This window comes from Barbatula barbatula (genome assembly GCF_947034865.1).
Source record: "Barbatula barbatula genome assembly, chromosome: 13".
Lineage (NCBI taxonomy): Eukaryota > Metazoa > Chordata > Actinopteri > Cypriniformes > Nemacheilidae > Barbatula > Barbatula barbatula.
Genome location: NC_136776.1, coordinates 12,858,491 through 12,881,864, shown reverse-complemented (window position 1 = coordinate 12,881,864; position 23,374 = coordinate 12,858,491). Strand labels below are relative to the sequence as shown.

The following is a 23,374-nucleotide window of genomic DNA, read 5'->3' as shown; positions in this document are numbered from 1 at the left end:
AATTTAAAAATGTATGTTATTTTTATATTATATAGTATTGTTTTAATGTCAAAATTGATTTGAAAAAGTTTCAATTTTGCATTCCTCAGTAACACCTTGTCCTCTAATATTTGTTTTTCAAAATTTCAATACAGTTTACCATTGTAAAATATACACGCAGGCTTTGGGTAAGTGCTCTTACCTTGCCGTGCATGAGCAGGCGGAGGGTTAGCGTGACATTCATTCCTCCATCTCCAAAATCCTGCTCACAGTTCATCCTGACGTGGGAGTCGTGCCCAGGGAGACGCATGAAAGATGCTCTACGGATGATGGAATGGGTGGGGAGGGGGAAGGCAGGAGTCTCTCCTTTCTCTCGCTTCTCTGTAACAACAACATACAAAAACATTAAATGTCAATGACTCGGCGTTGCAACCGTCCGCATACGTTCTACAGTGTGATACAAAATGTCGGCGCATCAACATCTTTGTTAGCAAAGTGTATCAATTTAGGGGCATTTTTAGTTTTATTGTTGAGTCAGAAAACATGTTTCAAAATAAAAAAGGATTATTGGCTTTATTATAAGTTGTAAGTTTGTAATGCAAGAACATGTTTTCTAAAACATAATAATAGTTTTTTATTATAATTCTTTTTACAGTCAGGATGTCCTAACTTGTCAGGCCACATGCACGACCCACCAGGCCAGTTCTCTGACATATTGACCACAAAACCAGAAATCAAAAGACCAGTTTTTGTTTGCCTCGACAGGAATCTCATTTCAGTTCATGTGTGCATCCGGCAGATGCTTTCATCCAGAGCAACTTTGAGCGATATTGTCTTGGCATTGTGACCCTGCCAGTTGAGTTACAGGAACACTGAATGTCCATGTCTCAGCAGTAAATAAGCTCTGTGATAGTCGTGCAGTCTGAACTTGTGCTCAAAGTATTCAGTTGTTTAGCGAAGACACGCATGACACACTGATCCAACAATGCCCGGGCAGCTGAACGACGACAATGCGGTGTTCTGTTACAGCAGCGCACATCACAAACCCAGTATCACCGATTTAGCCACTGTCAGTGGAACTGTAAGTGCTCGTTGAAATCCCAATGCATTTCCGGGGTTTTTGTGGCGACCCAGACGTGGCGGGGTCGAGTGAGAGGTGGTGATGTTTTTGAAAAATCTTTCAATTTACACAGAGGAAATTGTAGGTTTTGTGCACCTCTAACTGAAAGTAACAGCTCAGGTTCTATAGAGACTGCTTTTTATAGACCGCGTCGTGCGGAGAGCATTGGGAAACTTCCAAGACAGCAAATGTTTGAAGTTGTTTCAGCAATATTAGATTTGAATGCTGTGCTGTTAGTGGATGTGGTTCAGTGGGTGTTTATGTCGAATGTTCGTGTGTTCAACAACAGCTAGATTGGAGCACAATGGACTGCAATGGAGCACTTGAGCATTTTAGGCATGACATTGCAATACCATGGTCTGCTTCTGAAACAGCAGTTCTTTTCTGATGATGCCTCAAATCCTATATTTTAGCGCCTCCCCTCCAAATATATGGCTTTTTTCTAGAATGCAACACCAACTTTTTGACAATCCAGTCAATTTCTTTAAGTCTATTGTGCAATATTTTGGAAGATCTATTGACAGCAATGCTATATAATATACATAACTATGTGTTCAGAGGTCTATAAAGACCTTACAAAATAAAGTGTTGTTTTTATTACCTTAGAATGAGCTATTTCTATCTACATACACAGCGGGTCCCCCTATGTTTTGCATTGTCACCATGTTGTTTCTACAGTGGCCCTAAACGGACAAACTGCTCTACAGAACGCATTTCGTAAATGCGTGATCTTTTCCGGGAAAGAAGTGAAAATGTGACGACATCTCAGTCCTCTCTCAGTCTCCGTAGTGCTTCGAAGATCAGAGGTGGAGTGAGCCCTTGGTTGCAATTCGCAACCTCACAGCTACTGTATATTCTGCCAAAAATTACACAATGGTCCTTTAATGTATAAAATAAAGTCTCTTCAACATTTGTTTAATCAGAAATGTCACATATAAAAAATAAAAGGTCACAAATATGTAAATTATACCTAAATCTAAATATATCTAATATATATATATATACACTTTATTTAGATATTTAGAATGCCCTCGATTTCAAAGATTTTTCAGTTCCCCAAACGCCGTTTTCGTGTAAATGAACAGTCCAAACGCATAAAGTTTTTAGTTGAAAACCGTCTTGTGTAAATGGCCTCTTAGACTTATATTTCTTTTTAAGAATACTGGAAACATTTGAGTCGAACTATTGATCGGTACCGATACCTATAGCTACATATAAATGTATCATCGTTGTCCTTCCCAAACCTTGGATGTCTAAGTTAGCTGTTTTTAGGACAAGCTAAAACGCTGTGCTTTTTAAATGATTAAATATGGTGTTGTCGAAGCTGACAAGCACTTAGAAATGATCTTGGCAAAACCTAGTGACAAACTCATGTGAAGTGACTCCATATTTTATGGTTTTATATCTTTATTATTAGAGACAGGGTTTTAGAAGGACAGCAGTGATATCTCAAATTTGTAATGTTCTTATAATGAATGTTTGTAAACCTTATTAAAATGCCTCCTTTGCATGGATTTTTCATTTAAAAATGGATTGGCTTGTGTCAGTCCCGCTACGTCAGACGTTGCGTCTCTACCCATCCATCTCGGCATGCTAATGACGAATTAGCTTGAGCTAGTTCATGACCCCTAAAAGAAAACTGTCCATCATCTGTTCGCCATCCCCCTCTGATATCTGCCTACCGGTTAATTAAACCTGCCGCCGTCACGCGCACTCAATTAAAAAATGTTTTTTTGGGATCGAACCCATCTGAAATTTCAACAGGACGTCTTCACAATCGTGTCGCAGATTTCTGAAAGTCGAGAGGCATCGGTGGATCTGTCCGCCGGGTGTGTGGGAGTTTGGTGGCGTGTAATTTGGACAGTCGTGTACTCGGGTGTGCTTGTCATTAACGCAAAACGATCGTTACTTGTGCCTGTCTCATTTATTCTCCTCCCGCAAGGCGATCCGCCAACCAATTAGAGAAAGACCAAGAGAGAGCGAGAGAGATGCCGACCGGTGGTTTACACATGTGGTCTGAACTCAGTTAAGCATTTATAAAGCAACGGCGGACTAGTGTCCGTACAGCTTGTAAATAAATGTAACATGGGATATTGACCGTACGTCATGCGCTAGAGATCTGATCTGAGCGCGTTTCAGAGCAGTGCTTGGGATCGATATTTTCTCTTGCATTGACACTCGGGAGCACCTGTGCTCCTGTTGGGTGGTTTTGAATATGAACACTAACTCAGGATTTATTCAAAGCATCTGTATGCAGGGGAGCGTGCCGGGTCACGGAAGGAGCGTTGCTATTTGCATTGGTCTATTTCTCTCTCAGCTCAAACACACACGCTGCCAGTCAAGGCCGTACACACTAACGCCATTTCTCTGCATGCTTATCCTGCGGACCCCCTTCACCCCATCAACATTTATAATGGCGCATTCTGTAAATACAACTGCTGTTATAAGAAACCACCCAACCTGGAATGAAAGGAGAGCCCCAGAGAGCCCTTAATGACCACTTGGGTTTTGTTGCGAGTGTTAATATGTTCTGCATTGTACGGTGTTGCTTTACATGTGGTATTATTGTTATTAAAAGCTGCCCGAAAAAACGAAGAGACCATTCCAAACTATTGAATCAGCATTTCTAGATGTATTGTGGCCATTCCAGTCCAGTGTTTCAGATTTCAACAAACCTCAGGAGTGACAAAGGACACATGAAAACTGTATCACCGTTGCATTGCTTAAAGTGAGTCTGAAATTGTTTTCTTTGTAGTATTTGACGCTTGAAAAAATACAAAGCGGTTTTTCGGTTAATTTGACCTCCCGCTTTCATTTTCTGCAAAAATATGCTGACAGAAACTATATTTTTACTAGAAATTTGGGATTTTTGTTTCTCAATTTTTAATATGTTGTTATTAAATGGGGTCATATCCTACAATGCTATGATTCTTTTTTATATGAAGTTGACTTTAAGTCAAGTTGTTCTTGCACCAAAACATTTTTTTGGACATATTTCACCACCAGATGCATTTAATTACATGCGATTAATAAAGCACCTCTGCACCTCTAAAGCGATTCATTTCCATGACCTTTACAGTCCCTTGTAATTACGCGATATGGATTTTACTTTAGTATTTAATTTACAGTCTTCGTGATTGTCATTTAAAGCGGCCATATTCATTTGAAGTCGACTTGATGTCAAGGTTTTCTTGCACCAGAAGAAGAAAAACCTATTATAGGTACTATATACCTGATTTGAGACATTGTTTACTGATCTCATATACATTCAAGTCTGGTTTACCGGCGAGATTAATCTTGTAGGAGGATGTCCATCAGAACACAATAGGCTTTCTACTACAAGTCATGACACTTCATCTCAGTGTACATGAATTATGGAAGTGCTTTCGAACGCTTCCAGGATGGGGTTAAAATCATTCTGTCCACCTCCAATTCTCTTTTTCACTGACCCATGCATGACTGATTCATGGCCCAGCCCTCTGCTTGTTCACCAGCATGGCCATCACTCCACCAAATGGACAAGCTTCTATCTCTAAAACACGGGGCCGTCCTTGGAATGGAAAGCCTATTAGCATTACACAAGGGCTGAGTTAATGTTATTGTCGCTTGAATTGGTTTGACGATATGAAAAGAAGCTCTTTAAAAGCATTGTGTCTAATCTCTTATGCAGAGACAATGAAGCAGAAGGCCTCGAGTAAATAATATTTTCTCTAGTGACGAAAAAGCATTTGTGGGTGTATTTAGATTCGCAAGCCAATCCCCACGTGAGCCAGTTGCAAAATTGTGTCTAAAGCCTCTTTGGAATCTCATTTGAGATGCATGGGAAAATTTGGTAAATGGTAAACTGTGCTGGTCAAAACTAAATTGCATAATGCAATTATATTTGTGTAAATGTATAACTGGTTCAGAATTACTATTTCTGTATTATTCTTTTTTTTTCACTTAATGATACATTTCATTTCATAACTTGCTGTTTATGAAGTCATTCTTAAAATCCATTCTTATGAACAGAAAGTTCAACATTGATTCGAAATTCTGTTCGTAGATTACATAGCAATGCACTCTATGAAAACAAACAATTCAAACGCTTCTACACCTTCTAAGCAATTACTTTCCTTGACCTTTACAATAGTTTCTTATTTCGCGATAAAGATTTCACTTTTAATATTCGCTTTACAGCGAGTGCGTTTACATGCACAGTCTTAAGCATTATTAAGCATAATCAGAGTATTTTCTCCCTGTTTTGTTTATGTGCACATGTCTGAAACGGAAGTAACAGTAAATTAACGCATACAAATCCTCTCTCGAATCATGCAGTTGTTGTAGAAACGGCAATGTTAAAAACAGTTTTTATGGCATATGCAGGTACTGCAGACATGAGAAGAAATAAAAAAATAAAGCTTCTGACCGATTTCACGTGGCATTTTAAATTACGAAACAGACTATCGATGGTGACATCACTGTCTCAAACTTCCATGTGAATGCATTTTTTTGTATAGCCGGTTTATTGATATGCATGTAAACACGTGAAAACAGGTTGCTTTCATAGACCGTAAAGACATGCGCGCGCCTGCCACCCAGTTGACCGGCTTGTGTTTGGCTAGTGTCTAATATTATAGTTATTTATATTTAATTTAATTTATGATAATATAAATTTGTATTAGTATTATTTAACTGTATAATAGTTGTTTTAAATAAAGGATTTGTTGAATTTTGTTGCATTTTAAACAAACCGTATGGTACATTGACATCTAGGGGTTGAGCTTGGTATCGCAGTCTAAATTCAAAATACTGGAGATGCAAGTTTAGCCAAGTAACGGTCAATCTCGGTCAAGTTTTTTTTATTGTTATCAAAAATAATCTACAGACACTCTATCCTTTGTGAATGTGAACCGGGAGTTCGGTTTGGGCTAAAATGAAACTGCCTCTAAACTGATTTTTGATAAATATCCATTTATTGTGTGCATGTAGTCACAAAGTCATTGTTCGTGATTGTTATTTAAAGGGGTCATCACCTACAAAGCTATTCAGTCCCATTCCTGGAGGACTCCATTCTGTAATTTAGCCCCAGCACTAATGAAATGGTATTATTTTTAACACACTATCTGACCTTTGCAGTTAAACTAATAAGATTTTATTGCTAAAGTCTTAAAATAAAGGTGATTCATGATATCTAAAGATCTTCAGATGTTAAAGTTTCTTTATGGAACAATACACTCAGAATCATTCTTCTGTGGCATCACGCAGCACCTATTTTTTAGTATTTTAGAGTACTGTGTCTTTAAGAGTTGTATATGAAAATGAACTCTGTCTGTTGTCATCTTTGTTAACACCTCATCTATGTCTGAGATAACATATTTGCATGTAAAATTTGTAAAATATGCTACAGCTTAGCATACTAGCATAGCATCTACAAAACACATAGTAATGTATTACATTGTCCATCACTTTTCCAGCCCTGAAAATCAACATTTTCCTTTTTTTGTTTCATCCTAAATGACACAATTAAAATATAAAATGAATTAGCATAAAACAAGACCTTGACAAAAATGTAATACATAAAATGTCTTTGTGTACATACATTAACTCGCACAGAGTGATCGGCACACCAACACTCGCTCTATTTAGATCAGCAGAGAGTGTAGGTTGCCTACATGTCTCCGCTCTGACAGAACCTTGCTGGAGTGCAAGACAAAACAAGATCACACAGTTTTGCCTTTCCTCCCTCCACCCACTCCATCCATCCCCCTGTCTCCCCCTCCCTCTCCTCCCATCACTCATCTCGCACTCGCGATCACTATAATTATGCTGAGTGGGATAGCGGGGCGTTGAACAGCTCTCCAAAGAAGCAGAGTTCTCCACTCTGAAGAGTGCGTGCTTAAGCACAAAGCAGTCAGATTCTATTTAGCCTGATCTTTTTTGTGGCTGTTGCATCACAATCGTACATCATTACGTTTTGTTGCGATAATTGGCAGTGTCTTGGCATCTTCGCAACTGTAAGCGACTGAGTGGGCGCGAATTTCTCGTGATAGGAGGATTGCTATCTTTTGCGAATCCATTTCAGCGCCGACAGCTTGTGCCGCTACGACAACTCAAAGGTCAATAAATGCAATCGCAGACCATTGAGGAAAAGATAACGGCGCATTATCGGCGAGTAGAGCGGTATTATACCGTCAAAGGATTGAGGTGTATTAGCATAATTATGGTGTCCAGAGATTCCAGCAGACAGTTTATATTGAGTTGATTTTAAAGTGATCCCATTTGTGTTGCGGCGATACTATTTATTCTCACACTTCGAATTCTTGACGTCCATCTTTTTTCTCAGTAGAGGCCTGAGCGGGCAGGGCAGGGAGCTGTTTGGTTTGTGAAAGAGGCTCTGCCGGATAATTGACAGCTAAACAGCATCGGTGACCTTGGCGCTGAAGGGCCAGGGGCCACGGGAGATTTATGTGACAGCTCTGAAAACAACTCGGCAAAAGGATTTGGACTAGTTGGAGATGGTTGGGGGAGAACTGGAAAGGGGTTCCAGCATGTTGCTGCTGACGGCGACTTGACACCACAAGTGGTAAATGTACAAGAAGGTCGGGTAGGAAGTGTCAACAGGACTTTCTTGTTTTAACAAATTGAAGAATGTTAGTAACCAAACAACATTGAACCCCATTTACTTCGATTATATGGACACAAAACCAATGCAAGTCAACGAGTACCGCCATTGTTTGGTTCCCAACACTCTTCAAAATATCTTCTTTTGTGTTCTGCAGAAGAAAGTCACACAGACTAGAGATGACATGAGGGTGAGTATATAAGGACAGAATTTTAAGTTTTGGGTGAACTATCCCTTTAACGTCTGAAGATAGTCACATGCGTTCACAATAATAAAACAGATTTCTAATTGTTTGGGTATGCTACCCCTTTAGCAACCTAAATGCCATTTTTAAAACTTACCACGTATTATATGATTTTTATTTAAAATGCATATGCGAATAAGTAAGAATACAGAAACAATTGCTAAACTACAGCAAGCAGAAAACTAAAAGGCATCAACATAATGATAGTAAGCAAAGCTGTGTGAATGAATCATGAGATCGCAGGCATGAGCTCATCCCCAGAGTGCTGATCTGAATACGGTCTCCTCAGAAGAGAACACAAACCACTCCCGGTGGAAGATGAGCCACAAACATACTCCTGACCTAAGTCCAGCGAGCAAGCAGTTTTCATTGGCATAGAATCTGAAATGCTGTTTTCAGCGAGTGCAGGACGTTGGGTGATATTCAAATCCTGGCAAACATTTGAATCGAAGCTTTAGCTCCATAAATAAAACGAGAAGTTCACAGGATTAATGCAACATCATTCTCAGTTAAACTCCCTGTTCAGGTTTAATTCTGCTCTGTGTGAATTGGATACTATTGATCGTCTGTGCCTGAAATGACCTTAACTTACCTCTACTACATGCATTTGAGAATGTATCTTCTGGACGAGTTTAGCCTCATGGACTGAATAAATTCTACTAGGTCTTAGCTTTAATTGTGTTGCTAACAACACATGTATTGATTTTATTCATATTTTATTAATTCAAGCTTTGTAGTAAAATAGCTTTACCCCCCAAAAAAGAAAGGGTTTGCACAATTGAAGACTTTCTCATTAACAAACATAGCCTGAACATGGACCATAGATAGATTTAATATGATAAACATCTGTTTCCTCTGAAGTTTTGTCTAGCTATTTATCCCAAATGTTTATGTTAACTGCAGGTTTATTGTCTCTATGTTTTTATTGTGAGAGTCTGAACGTTTGCATTTCTTTAGACGAGATTGTAGCCGAGGTTTTTTTTTGCGTCAGTAAAACAGTAAAGTAAAACAGCCAATCAGAAACATTTTCCTGAATGAATGTAGCCTAATCATGGACTGAATGAGACTATAATAATCTTGAATCAAACTATAGGAAAATGCCTCTTCACTACATGAAATGTAGCTAATTAGCTTAAACGCACACGCTCACAACTTTTTTAAGTTTAACTTCCTGGTAGGCTTGCTGTATCTATTCTTTGCGGCCAGAGCCGTCACTTAAATTGCCGCTGGATAACCTGGCGGTGGAATTACAGGGTTGGCACAGCTCACGCTTAGGTCGTGATTCAATCATTCAGTGGGCGGATTATGGTGTGTGTGAGAACGGCCCGCATGGTGAGCATGGAAGTGTTCCTGTAATGACCTTTCTAATCTAATGCCCGTTCTTTAGCCCTCATAATTAAAGAACAGCTTGGACAATTAGCATGCATGTTCAGGAGTGGCCTGCAGTTCACAATTTCAGATCAGTGCTGCTAATAAGTGCAAGAAATATATACTGCCTGAATAAGATTGTCTGAACATGTCTAGGCAAAACGAGCTAATTCAGCTAGCATCCTTCACACCGGCTACACCAAGTGAAGTACTTAAACCCACAAGTGAAATTGTAATTTTGCACATTATAGAAGTAGTTAACCAAGTTAAACACAGGATGGCTAATCCGACCGCTGTGACTAGCAAATTAATGCGTTTGCGATTTCCCTTATGCTTAAACCCAATGTTGTTCAGCTCATAATTTTTCCTCATTTCGTGTGAAAGGCTCCAGCTGAGCGTCGGTGCCGAATTAAATTTGCTCAGTGATCTCAGACTCCGAGCGAAGCTCCAAGAACAAGGAGGACGTGAGTACTTAATGAGTAGAGGCAATAACCTGAAACTGCCCTATTTTATTTAATTAGACGCTCTTGAAAGGCAGTGGAGTTATTTAATCTTTCTCGGGCCTTCGCCGTTGTGTCTGGTGTACGCGGTAGGAAAGTCCATTTCCACTTTTCTTTTCTTAGACCACAATTCCTCGGCTGCCGCCTGGCTGGCTTCCTCCACTTAAATCGGGTTGAAGGTCGGTGGCCGAGAAAATTGGCAGAAGAAAATTAGACCGGCTTGTTTTCTCATTCCCATCTCTGACCTCGGTTCTAAAGTGGCCAAGGATTGCTCGCATACCAAAGGATGGCATTGTAAATACAATGGAGATTGGAAAAAAGGGGCCAGGGGAACAAGTGAAGGAGATGGCTACTGTTATTGAATTCTTGAATCTGCGCTGGGCTCAGAAGGGGTGCCTTTTAGTTGGACATCAATAAGTGCTTGTTCTCGACCATAGCATGAGCTTCCTGAAGACCTCAGAGAAAAGATTGTTGTCAAATGAATCCGTCTCCGCCTCCTCTCAAAATCAGCCTCGCTAGATACCGTATCTTGTTACTTATGTCACACGGAGATTACAGAAAAAATCCCTCAGACAACTTTCCAGACACAAACTGACCCAAATACATAATATAACAGCGCAGCAACGCATCTTCCATTTGAATGAACTTGCGACTGATGTTTCGAGTTGCTGTCGTTAGACTTTGTTTGTTCATGGAGGGTGGCTTGTGATACCCGAGTCGACGAGGGTCTGAATTGGCCAGCCCTTCCAATGACAGATATGAGACTTGGACATGGTTGTTTTAGGGACTTGACGCCTGAGCCCACTAGAGCATGGTGCTAAAACAACACGGCGTGCCACCCATCCTTCACACGGGGTGGATTCCTTGAGCAAACAGAGGGGGCCTGGAGGGAAGGTCGGGGCAGGGCTTTTGTCAGCTGCACAAGCAGAGCGGTTCGGGCGTGTGCCTCTGATCTTTGGGATTCTCTTCAGCTGTTCCATGCTGGACAGCTGGACCCCTGAGGGAATCAGACAGCCTGCTCGAATTAGAGTATAGGCGACAGGACTCTGCCCATTTCTCTTGTGTGTCTTGCTATTTGTATACAAATGTGTACACCCGCTGAGTTCCTTTGTATAGACACAAAACCACTGCAACATTTCTCAGAATGTTCCACAGAATGAAGAAAGAGTCAAATACAAGTTTTGTACCATAAGGGTGAATGAATGATTAAAGAAAATATTTTGGGTGAACTATTGAACTAGTTGATAATGACGTTAATAAGAAAACTCTGTCAACCCTGTTTTCTACCTCTCTACTATTAAAACACTGCACATTTATTTAAAGTTGACACTGCTCTACGGTTGACTACATTGGTCAGCTTAACTCCTCGTCAATGCTTTAATGAAGTCTATGGGGAGTGATGCAGCACGCTCGTCATGCCCTAACATTCTGTAGGAGTCCTGACCCCTCACCCTATCACACCGTCAGACCATGTCAAAAGAGACCAGGGCATTATTCACGGCAAACCTCCACAAATGTAATATGAAAAATGAGTTGCGACGCTTACGTCGCTAATGACCCGTTCAGTGTACACGCTGTCCGACACGCTGTTTATTTCTTCATTTTGCTCAAAGATTGCCGGCCGAGATTAATGTTCAGTCGCGTGGAGGTGATAATTACCAAGACTGATATAATGTCATGCACGTTAAAGGTTACATCGGCACTGCTTTTGATAACTATATCATATGTTGTTCCCCTTTATGATATATAGATATTATTATGTATATAGACACTTTGATCAATAATCTAACCTAACCTTCGATAATTACCAAACTTTTCCAGTAGAAGAACTTGATGGTTGCTATTCACAATCATTTGCCTTAAAATCTCAGTGAAGACAGTGCCCTTTAATTTGTTATGATGTGTGAGTTTATATTAAAAATACTTTGTCCAGTAATTAATCCCAAAATGTACATTGACCCTGCCCCCTGGAACACGGATAGAGTAATGGGCGAAACATTGCCGCAATACACACTCGGTGGAACAAACACAAAAGACAGGCTCAGCTTGACCAATCAGAGCATTTCAGAAGGAGGGACTTCATAAATCCAGGAAATATATGTAAGACATTGAGCATTTCTTGAAGATCAAGACATGAACACTTAATGTTTAGAACATCATAAACATAATAAAGACTAAGAACAATAGGCAAAGTAGGACCCCTTTCAAAATTGTTTTGTAATTCTGTTTGGTGGCGAACATTTAGGATGTATGCCAATATAGTCTGTAATCCGAATCTCCCAAAATCTCTTCTTTAGACAAACAAAATGATACGAAGCTTTAGAAAACCACTGAATCCTCTGCCCCAAAGCTGCTTTTGGCAAAGATAAAAATAATTCTAAGTTATAAATAGATCCTTAATACATTTGATTTCAAATTCTCTTTAAATAACGCCATCGCTGAATGTATCGTGACAGACAAACCTCATTATTTATTTCGTTTGGTCAATAGAGACAAACAACAAATGCAGGTTGTAATATCCAAATATCAATTCCCCGAATCCCACTGTGATGTTATCCATGTACCGCTGACATTTATGAATCTTTATCTTATTAGCATAACAATATAATGTTAGTCTTAAATGAGCAGACAACATACCAATCCACAGTGCCAGTTACAGAAGTGAACGGACAAATGATGTAATTATATAATTGTAATACGGGAGGTTTATGTTATGACGGGCATTGGAGACGCAACAAACAATCACACAAATTGTGAATAACAGCTCGATTTAGTCATTGAGAATGTGTGTGTATGTGTGTTTTTGATGGAGGAGCATGACAGGCCGTCTCATTAGTAAATGTCTCCAACGTGAAAGAATGGAAAGCGCTGCACACATCGTGTCATTTGACTAACCATCCAAGGGGTCTTGGGTAGGCTCGCAAACTGGATCCATTTTTGTTAACTCGCACCTTTATCCAATATAGAGTTCCAATTTGTGCTGTTGCATTCTAAAGGTAAAAATAACATCACACAGCTCGCACCTAACACGCCAAGACATTGTAGCGTGACCAGCGCCGGGCGGTACTCGACCAGTGAGTGTCAGTCCATGTTTCATCTACTGAGTGAACACACTGTCTTCGTCCCCAGGGGGCCAGTGGTCCGCTGGAGACACAGTCTGGCCCCTGGGTTTGTTTACCATGGGCCAAGCTGTCCAGATTGCATTCAAACTCTCCTTCAGTGCTCAACCTACATCTGTCTCATTAACCCCTACTGGACCTATTGATTCCCCCCCCCCGGTTTCGAGGACCCTCAAGCTTTTTACAGCCATTGTGCTAATTCCAAGTTACGAGGGATAATGTAATGCTGGGCTTCCTGTGTCTGACGCCATTCAGTAGGAAAATGACTCATGATCATTAAGCCATCTGCTTCTGCGCACAGATACCAGAAGCAGCAATCAGGGAATAGCTTTTCTTTGCTTGGTTGTTCAACCTAGACAGCTTATAGATTAGTTTTAATATACCTTATTCAATTAGCTTGTATGTTATACTTATACTGTATATACATGCAATGTGTATACACCCACTTGAAAAAAGTACACTATAATACACTAAATTATAACTAAGGTGCTGTATTTTTTATGCTCTCATTTTGTATTATGAATTTTCAGAAAAGCTTAAGAAGCTTAACTATGTTTTTACTATATAAAGTACAAAATGTATGTTTGGCAGTACGTAAGGTACATGATTGAAGTGTACTTTGAGCAGTTCACTTCCAAATTTGGCCCCATTTACTTTCCATAGTTATTGTCCAACGTTGGAAAATTGACGACAATTCACTCAACTATATTATCATATTGAAAATATTACTTAAAGCGCATGTTAAAAAATGTTTCAGTGTAAACTGAAGCTTTGGAAAAAATTTCAATTCTTACTGAGTCAAGACCTGTTTTGTACTCAAAAACAAGATTATATCTACTATGTGATAAAATTGTAGTCGATGTTTAATATACTATTGCTTTATGTATTTTCTAAACAAAATAACATACTTCGTGATTCATGATACAAACACGCACATTATTTTCCAAATAATTATGTCCAATAAATACTTAAATAAAAGATCAGAGTGTTTCCGTCCATTTCATACCATACCCTTAATATTTCGCTGCTTAAATTGAACCTGAAGGAATAATAAAAACAAATGTTGGAGAATCAAGATGCCACCCTGACATCACTTTTGGTCACTACTGTACATATAAATGATACACACACACACACAAATCAGTATTTTAGAAGATGCAACACACACAGAAATAAACAATTGCATATACTTGTAGCATTGATTTAGTTTACATCCGATGTCCAGTAACTTATTTTGTTTCTATACTAGAGATTTATAATATATTTCTGATCTCTTAATATTTGGCTTTATCCCAAGTATATCAACATAAAGCAGCGGGTTTTTGTACTATTGCCAAATTCATCATTCTGTTGTTATGAATATTCTTATTGCTTGGTTTGTGTTCCATATAAATGGGCAAATCAATCAAATGAACTATTCGGGTTTCGTATCTTCTACACAGCATTTGTATATTTATTGCAGCATTCAAATGCAGTTTAGACTAAACTAACAGCAAACCCGAAAAGGTTTTAGCGCTTGTAGACAGATGAAGCTCAATGTTTATATCACTTGTTGTGTTGTAGCCCAAAATAACCGTCACCGGTGTCAATCATTACTCTGTGTAATTTTGTTTGTTGAGCAGGTATGGGAATATTCAACAATGGGACGTTACAGCAGTCGGTCATGAACGAAAAGTGAGCGATGTTTCATTAGATTTTTCTTGATCAACCTTTTAATTTTATCAGGCTTTATAATTATTAGTAGCAGGAGTCCCACGCTTTGATTATTAATCAGAACAAAAGCCTATTATAATGGCTCTAAATATGAAAGGCTTGAGCGGATTAATTCACAAGTTAATTAAGAGGCGCAAATGACTTGCTTAGAAAAACACATCTTGTGGAAATATGCCTATATGCTTAACCCTGTTGCTTGTGTTTTAATGATGGATTTACCTATTAAAATGCACGTATTGCTCATGTTCCTCGTGACCACATTTACTTGTACAAACCAAAGGGCCAAGGAAGAAAAAACAGGCAGTCATGACCAATTCTCTCATATCTTTCAAAACAAGCAACCCGGGTACAATAAAAACCTCAAACACGTTTAAGCACCTGAAAATATTTGAAACAAATCCAACCAAGAGGTCCAGAAACCTTTCAAAAGAAATACGAGGCATTATCGCCTTGCTTTGTGTCTCCAGAACCCACACTACAGTCCGTGTGAATATATCCCATGTTGCCGGTGACCAACCAGAAACATGTGATCTCTGCATTTATGCAAATCCGAAATAATTGATATCGAAATGGATAACTTGAAATCCAAATTGAACGTATAGTGTATGTTTATCACAGAAGAGAGAGATGACAGCTCTCATTATAATTTCATAAAGATCTTAATGCATCCAAAAGGTCTGGGATCTTTCCGCCACTCTGAACAGAGGCAAAGTGAAACCACTACTTTGGACCAGGAATAGCTTCCCTTGCATGCACTTTAGCTCTTTCCTTCTTTCTCTCTCCCTGCGAATTGGCATTCCGCTGTTCTTTACTTTCAATTAAAGTAATGGACATCTGGACAGCAATCAGAACGACCCCTCCGGGTAAAAAACACCCAGAAAGGATCCGTGTGTCTCGTCCACTGTCAGATAGCGGACTTTAATCGATAAGCTCAGAAGACTAATTGTGAAACGCGCTGCGGCGATGTAGAATCCTGCTAAGACGCGAGTCATCATTTCCTGCCGTATCTCGGACGAATTTCCTCCCAGGCTCATTTGTGGATCATTTATAGGGTCTGTTTATTAGGCGATCAAAGATGCATTGTTCAGTGCTTGTTTCCCTTTTTCTTTTTGAGGCCAGCAGCTGTGAAATACACATGTTAGCAAACATTCCAAGGCTTAAAAACACCACTAAAAAACAGAAATAGACCATTTTAGCATCATAGGCACAGTTTAATGCCGTTTCTGTACAAAAGAAGTTAGGCTAATCGTTTTGGACCGCGAAAAACTTGGAGCATTCTTTGCCTTGCCACTAGGAGCACTATTGCAGGCAATAATGTAAATTGTAATGTAAACACTTTATGCTAGCATTCGCTAGCAATTCAAGATGCTTCGAATAACCAAATAATTATAATGCTACACAGCAGAATAACGAGAAATGAACAATGTTATGCTTTCAGCATACAAGAAAAATCAAAAACAAAACATAATAGCATCACAAATAGTTTAAAATGCAACACAATCTTAGCATAACAGAAAAGGCTACATGGTGGCATCACAAGAAATAAAAAATGCTACACATTGTTAATATAACAAAAAATCTGAATGCCACACATTAGCATCACAAGAAGTCCCTATTGTTTCACACTCTTAAGAGGCGCTGTTGTGGGCATCATCATAAACTAGCTACATATTGTTTAGCATCACAAGAAATTCATAATGTTATACATTATTAGCCTAAAAAACATATTGTTCCTCAATTGCATCAGGTGATATTCATAATACTATATATTCTTAGCAAAACAAAATATGAATGCTAGACATTAGCATCTCAATATATCAATAACGCCTAAAGCAACAATGTAACATTACAAGAAATTCACATTTTCTGTGGCATACCAAAAAAGTCCATATAGTTACAAATTAGCATTGCAAGAATATTCCAAATGCTACAAAATCTTATCATTAAATGAAGCAAGATTGTGGGAATGAATGTAAAGTAGGCCAAAACATGATTCTAGCAAGATTCTTCTAGCAACTGTATGTTTCAAAAAAGTGCTGAAGTGTGTCCAGTGTAAAGTGAGGTTACCCCAGAAGCAGAGCTATTATCTCGATTTTAGATCGTTTACTGTCGTGGAGAAGCAACAGTTAGCGCAGCAAGAAAGATCTAGCATTTATTTCTAGTCGCATTTATATAGCATTGTGTAATGGCACACGTTTTAAGGCAACTTTATTGCGGAGTATGTAAAATTTGTCCGACAACTAGCAATGTGCTGGCCAAGGCAAGCATGGAATTGGTGTACTTGATGCAGTACATTTATGGTTTAAGAAAGCTAATGTGCTGTATTATGCTTTCAGTGCAAAAATCCACCCAGATTGAAGGCCAAAACAAGCTTCCAGAAAGAGTCTTCCTAAAGTACATGACACACCCCTCTTCAGATCAAGCTTTCATCTGGTGAAATCCTCTTAACGCAGGAGTAAATGGGTGCGCTGCGGCAGGGACTGCTTGGTACTCGCGGGACACATTAGCCCCTCAGGCGAGATCTCTGCATATGCTGTCGATTCTCTCAGATTACAACCAATTTATGGACACATTCGCTCACGACGCCAGCAGGCACAGCATAGCCAGAGAGCATCTATAAATATATGTAATACAGTCCTGTTGGGAATAATGCAACATGCATTTGTTTCTTATGCTTCGGTAAAAAATATTCCGAGCTATTATAAGGTTTTTCTTAAATATTCTCTCCCTCGGTGGAATTTAGCTCATTTTCAAGGAAATGTATGTTAATTTGTATTCTGCCTACTATTTGTGTTCCCTGACAAAAGCTAAAAAAAATAAGAGAGAAGCGGAGGGACTTTTAAAATACAGTGCGCTAAAAATATCATGCTGTTGTAGTTGTAGAGATGCCATAAAATGGCTTGACAAATGCAGTTTTCTTTCCTTTCACAGCCTCGAAAAAAGTTACTTGAAAGTTGTACCTGCTAATGTAAAGGACATTTTTATTCCAGAAAACATCCAACTAGACAAAAATGTGCATACGCTCCTGAGGGCAAGATGAGTCATCAATATTTTTTGTTCCATTTTGCAGATAGTGCAAGACATCAACATGACATGCAACACAAAAGAAGATATTTTGAGAAATCTCTCTGTGGTTTTGTGTCCAAACAACGGTCCAATGTTGTTTTGTTACCGACATTCTTCAAAATATTTTCTTTTGTGTTCTGCAGAAGAAAGAAAAATACAGGTTTAAAATGACACGCAGATGAGTAACCGATGACAGATTTTTAGTTTTAGGTTTGAACTACCCCTTTAAAATGCTGTCCTTCTCTAATCCTTGTCCTGACCTTGGTTAAGACAATGTGTCTTTGAACAGCTTGTAATTTATCAGAAACGCCTTTTTTCGACCTCTTTCTGGGTTGAAGGTCAATCTCTCAGTCTGTCACTTTATTCTTGTTCTGTGAGATGATGATGATGACGCAAGCAACCCGAGAAGCCACTGGAGATGCTGGGATGGGGGTGTCGAGCCAGATGATCGATAGTCTCAGAACAGTCAGGCAGTCAGGTAATGGACACTCGCATTACTGTCTGCTTACGGGAACTCTTCCTGTGTTATAAACCACTGCAATGTATATTGCTCATTGAGGACTGACTCAATGCACTTTTATTGACAGAACATTACAGAAGACAAATGAAAGACTTTTTCCCTTTTCTCCAAATGGATAGTGAAAGGGGGTTAACCTCATGATAATGTTGATCCACCTTTGAGATCAGTATTGAATCGTTGAAAGTAACAGGGTTGAAAGTTTAGCTTTGACATATTTAAAGTGATGCTTAAAGGGATGGTTTACCTAAAAAATTAACTTATCATTTACTCACCCTCATGTCGTTTCGAACCTGTATGAATTCTTTTTTTCTCCAGAACACAAGAGAATATATTTTGAAGAATTGTGGTAACCAAACAATATTAACCCACATTGACTTCCATTGTATGATCACAAAACAGTCCTTTAAGAAGGCAATATGTCTTAGGAGTTTTTTGTAAAGCACATTTTTTGACCTTGGTGTAAAGAGAAACCTACTAATGAGTTTATAGATTTCAGAAAACTCCTAGGCGAGATAAATGTGTAAATTAGAGTCATGGCATTTGTCATCTGTAATAGTTATCGTATAGTCCTGTCAGGGCTCTTTCTACCCTGCAGAGATAGTTGACAGAATCTGTGAACGCTCAGAGTTATAGAGGAGGATAAGGACGGATAAAGAACGCCGATGGATTGGGATAAGTCTTTCAAAGAGTTAAAAAAATAACAATTCTTCAAAAGACAAACTGACAAACTGATAAAATAATATGTTCCTAAACTTTGACTCCGATCATTTTAGTGAAGTAAACTTTGCAGAGGATTAAATAAAGAGAATGTGATAAGCTAAAAGAAACTAAAGAAAATGTGTGGTGCTTGGCCAACACTGTGTTAGTGTTTTAAAAGTGGCATTGCTTTATGATTGCTATGCTGTTTTGAATTGTCATAGGTCTGCTTTGGTGTTCTTGGTGGCTTTTAGCATGTTGCAATGGGATTACTAGGGTATTTTGTGTGGTTTTGTTGTTATGGGGTTGCTAGGGTGTTCTGGTTAGCATTTAACATGTTGCTAGCTTTCCTGTAGCTCAGTGGTAAGAGCATTGTGTTAACAACGCAAGGTTGTGGGTTTGATCCCAGGGGATTGCAGATACCTATATAAAATGTATAGGATAATGCAATGTAAGTCGCTTTGGATAAAAGCGTCTGCCAAATGCGTAAATGTAAATGTTGTAACAAGGTTGGCTAGGGTGTTTTTGGTGGCATTTAGCATGTAGTTATGAGGATGGTTAGGGTTTTGGTGGCTTTTAGCATGTTGTTATAGGTTTGCTAGGGTGTTCTGGGCGGCTTTTAGCATATTGTTATGGTGTTCTGGGTGGCTTTTAGCATGATGTTATGGTGTTGCTAGGGTGTTCTGGGTGGCTTTCAGCATGCTGCTATGGGATTGCTAGTGTGTTGTGGGGGTGGCTTTTAGCATATTGTTATGGTGTTGCTAGGGTGTTCTGGTTGGCTTTTACCATATTGTTACAGTGTTGCTAGGGTGTTCTGGGTGGCTTTTAGCATGCTGCTATGGGATTGCTAGGGTGTTGTGGGGGTGGCTTTTAGCATATTGTTATGGTGTTGCTTGGGTGTTCTGGGTGGCTTTTAGCATATTGTTATGGTGTTGTTAGGGTGTTCTGGGTGGCTATTAGCATTCTGCTATGGGATTGCTAGGGTGTTGTGGGGGTGGCTTTTAGCATATTGTTATGGTGTTGCTAGGGTGTACTGGGTGGATATTAGCATTCTGCTATGGGATTGCTAGTGTGTTGTGGGGGTGGCTTTTAGCATATTGTTATGGTGTTGCTAGGGTGTTCTGGGTGGCTTTTAGAACTATTAAATCCCTAAATATATATCCATCATATGTGTATCTTGTTTGTATTGTTTAAAAATGTAAGTTTGATCATTGAGATCTTAAGGCTTTCACTTATAGGGTACTAGTCTGAGGTTTTGTTCCTCCAGAGCGCAAAACGGAGCTGGATAATGTGCTTGCTTGAATTTAGTGCTAAACAATAAACATTTGTTCAAATGAAAGTGCTAGTAATTCTTCTGCTAGCTAACCAAGCTCAATATCTAACCACCATCAGCAACATTCAGACAGCAGCTCCCTTGAGATCATCATCTGATCTCCAATCAGCTCCCCAAACCCCCAGAAAATGTTATAAGGACACATTATGCTTATGTACATTTTGTCCTTGTGCCTAAATTGGCCGTAATTCGAGTCGAGCTATTCTTAATTAGATTGCATCAGCAAGCTTGTGTCTTTTGGCTCCGCGTGGAACCGCTCCAGCCATTAAACTAAAGACTGAGACATGCTAACAAATCATTTTTTATTACACTGCCAATCAGCAGATTGCATCACGCTATTTTTACATCTGGAGCGCTAGGCTGAAACCCTGTGACGGGCGAGCGGTGGCAGCAGACATCTTTAGTGAAGTACTCTGGCTCGTGACATAGAGGGATAGAGAAGAGAAAGAGTAATATATGACTAGCAGGACAGACATCTCCATCTGGCTTTGACTGATCTCTAGTGAAGGAACCAGGACCCTGTGGAGTGGCCGGGGTGGAAATTACAAATGCAGGTGCACGTAATGTCTTGGATATCAAGATCCCTATGTTCCGAATACGCTGCAGGAGAACCAGAAACATCTTTGTTTTATTGTTTTCATTTCGTGTTTGTGCAGTGAGAACAGCTGCTACATGTAAGGCATATTTCAGCACAAAATGTAGTAAGGGAATATGAAATAGCATTTTGTTTAAAAAAAATAAAAAGAAGTTATTTCAGCGTTGTGCTATTTTTTCTTCACAACGAAGCCCTCAACCTCCTAAGGTTGTCATTGTTTTTTCACTTTATAATAATAAAGGGCCATTTATTAAATGTATTTAGTACATTATATATTTAGTTATTAAAATTATTCATGCAAATAAACATTTTATTTTGGTTATATACGTAGACATGTGTAAAAAGTCCCACTATTTATTTACTAGTTAAGTAATAAAAATCATGTAAAATAAGTATTCATGATTTCTGAATGAATTTCACATTTTGATTTCCTTTGATTTTTGCACTACAATGTCACTAGGTAAGTGATTTACCCATATTTCATTAAACGACATTCAAAATGTCTCATGTGTGTAATTTTTACACTTAAATCATGTTATGGCAGTTTCTCTTTCAAAACTGTCTTTGAAACCCAAATATCCACATTATAACCCAGAGCGAAGGCATGACTGGGCATTGTAACACCTACTCATTTATGTTGGCGAGATGCCACGCAGATAAAATACCAGAACTGGTAGTTAAATGCGGGCGCTTGCCTTACCAAGAATGCTTTAGTGAATGCCAGGGCTCTAAAACGGTCACCTAAATTGGCAACTCAGAGCGTCGGCCAAAAACAAGAAATAAAAATAATTGATATGCGTGATTTCATATTGACCTGCCAGTCTGGGCTGTGACCTTCAGTTCTCGTCTCCAAACTACCTCACGGGTAACCTGTCTTTCAAATCTGATTGAACGTGTCTCTGTCCTATTCAGGCACATTAGAAGAAATAACTTCACGTTGAAATGCTGCAACTCCTAAAGTCAAGAATCCAAAGTGCTCCATTTGATCTCTGATTACCTGTAAACTATGTATAATAGATGGAATCATTTTTGTCCTTGTCTTCCAAGCCGCAATAAACTAGGACATCAAGTGCCATGTAATCCAAAATGTCTAGACCGATGGTTGTATAATCTATCATGGCGGTAATCCAAAATGTAGATCATCTTGTAGTTACCGCCTAAATCAAAGAGCTCGATGAAAGGAGCCAGTTTTCTAATGAGAAACCATCCCACAGATACAACAAGGTCTTTGTGTTGAGTTCTGGTTATGTGTGGAAAAACCTCATTTGGAGCCACTTGTTTACTCGGGACAAAAGCAAATTCTACATGTTGTTCGTAGTGATGTGTCTTGGAGGATATTGAAAGGCATTGCTCAAACAAGTCTCATCTCCTCTCGCCATAAACCGCACCATTACGCCGACGTGACCTTTGAATCTAATTCGAGGCGGCTTGTTGTGTGTTCACGCTTCAGGGAACGTACAACTGGGGAGTATTGGTTCGTCAGAACTGGGCGACTGATATTGCTCAGTCGTTGATCTTTCATAGCTCAAAAGATTTTATGGAGTGCAGTTGGGTTTCGCTAAGGACGAAGGCAGAACATTATTCATAGCTTTCCTGTAGCTTTGTGGTAAGAGCATTGTGTTAACAACGCAAGGTTGTGGGTTCGATCCCAGGGGATTGCAGATACCTATGTATAAAGGTATAGGATAATGCAATGTAATTTGCTTTGGATAAAAGCCTCTGCCAAATGCGTAAATGTATTCATTGATGTTGAGAATAAAAGCATCAAGCGTTTCAATCAATAGTCAACCATCGTATGACATCTGTCAGGATTTGAGACGGTTCTTCAACAACTGACTTCACTTCAACACCACGTGGACAACCTACAGCACGGCAACACAGAGCTAACCTTTTGCCCAGCGGGAAATCATTCCTGAGTAGACAAACTGTCCACGGATCAGTTTTGATTGGTCAGGACACAGAGGCTAAGCGCATTACGAACAGAACCTGTTTCTAGATTAGCTCTTTCTGACTGAGATGTCTCCACACTTTGGTCCTTCTGTCTCTGACAACAGCAGATTTTCAGTTCCAGGGCACATTCCATCTGTCCGTCATTCTGATGGACAGATGCACGGGGGGTGTTGGATTGAAAAAGATGAGAGATGGTGAGAGATGACAGAAAGTGGCAGGGAATCAGGATGTTACGAAAGTAATTAAAATGCAGGACCATGCAAAGAGGGAGACAAACCAAAATATTCATAACAAACGCTTATCCAATAGCTTACATTTACCTGGCACCACAGAACAGTTAGATGCTATACAGTATGAATACTTCCTGTCCATTATAGGCTTATTAACTTATATTGTTTGTCTGAGGAGACTACACTGTCGTTTGTCTGACGCTGGAACACTTCTGCTTTCACGCAGTATTAAAATGCCTCCTACCGAAATTCAGTCGGCTTCGTATCATGGCTGGATCGAGGAAAAATAGGAGCACGTACCCACACACTGGGCTGAATGATCTTCCAGCCAAAAATA

At 39.3% G+C, this 23,374-nt stretch overlaps 1 protein-coding gene across 4 annotated transcripts in view; it reads right to left on the bottom strand.

The window, feature by feature from the left end:
* Positions 1-23,374, bottom strand: part of pcbp4 (poly(rC) binding protein 4) — a 69,260-nt gene that overhangs the window by 33,603 nt on the left and 12,283 nt on the right. For all 4 annotated transcript variants that reach the window (XM_079471849.1, XM_079471846.1, XM_079471848.1 and 1 more), the window contains exon 2: positions 182-360. In XM_079471849.1, coding sequence (XP_079327975.1) covers positions 182-289 — 108 coding nt within the window. In that variant the 5' untranslated portion in view covers positions 290-360. The remainder of the gene's footprint in view (positions 1-181; positions 361-23,374) is intronic.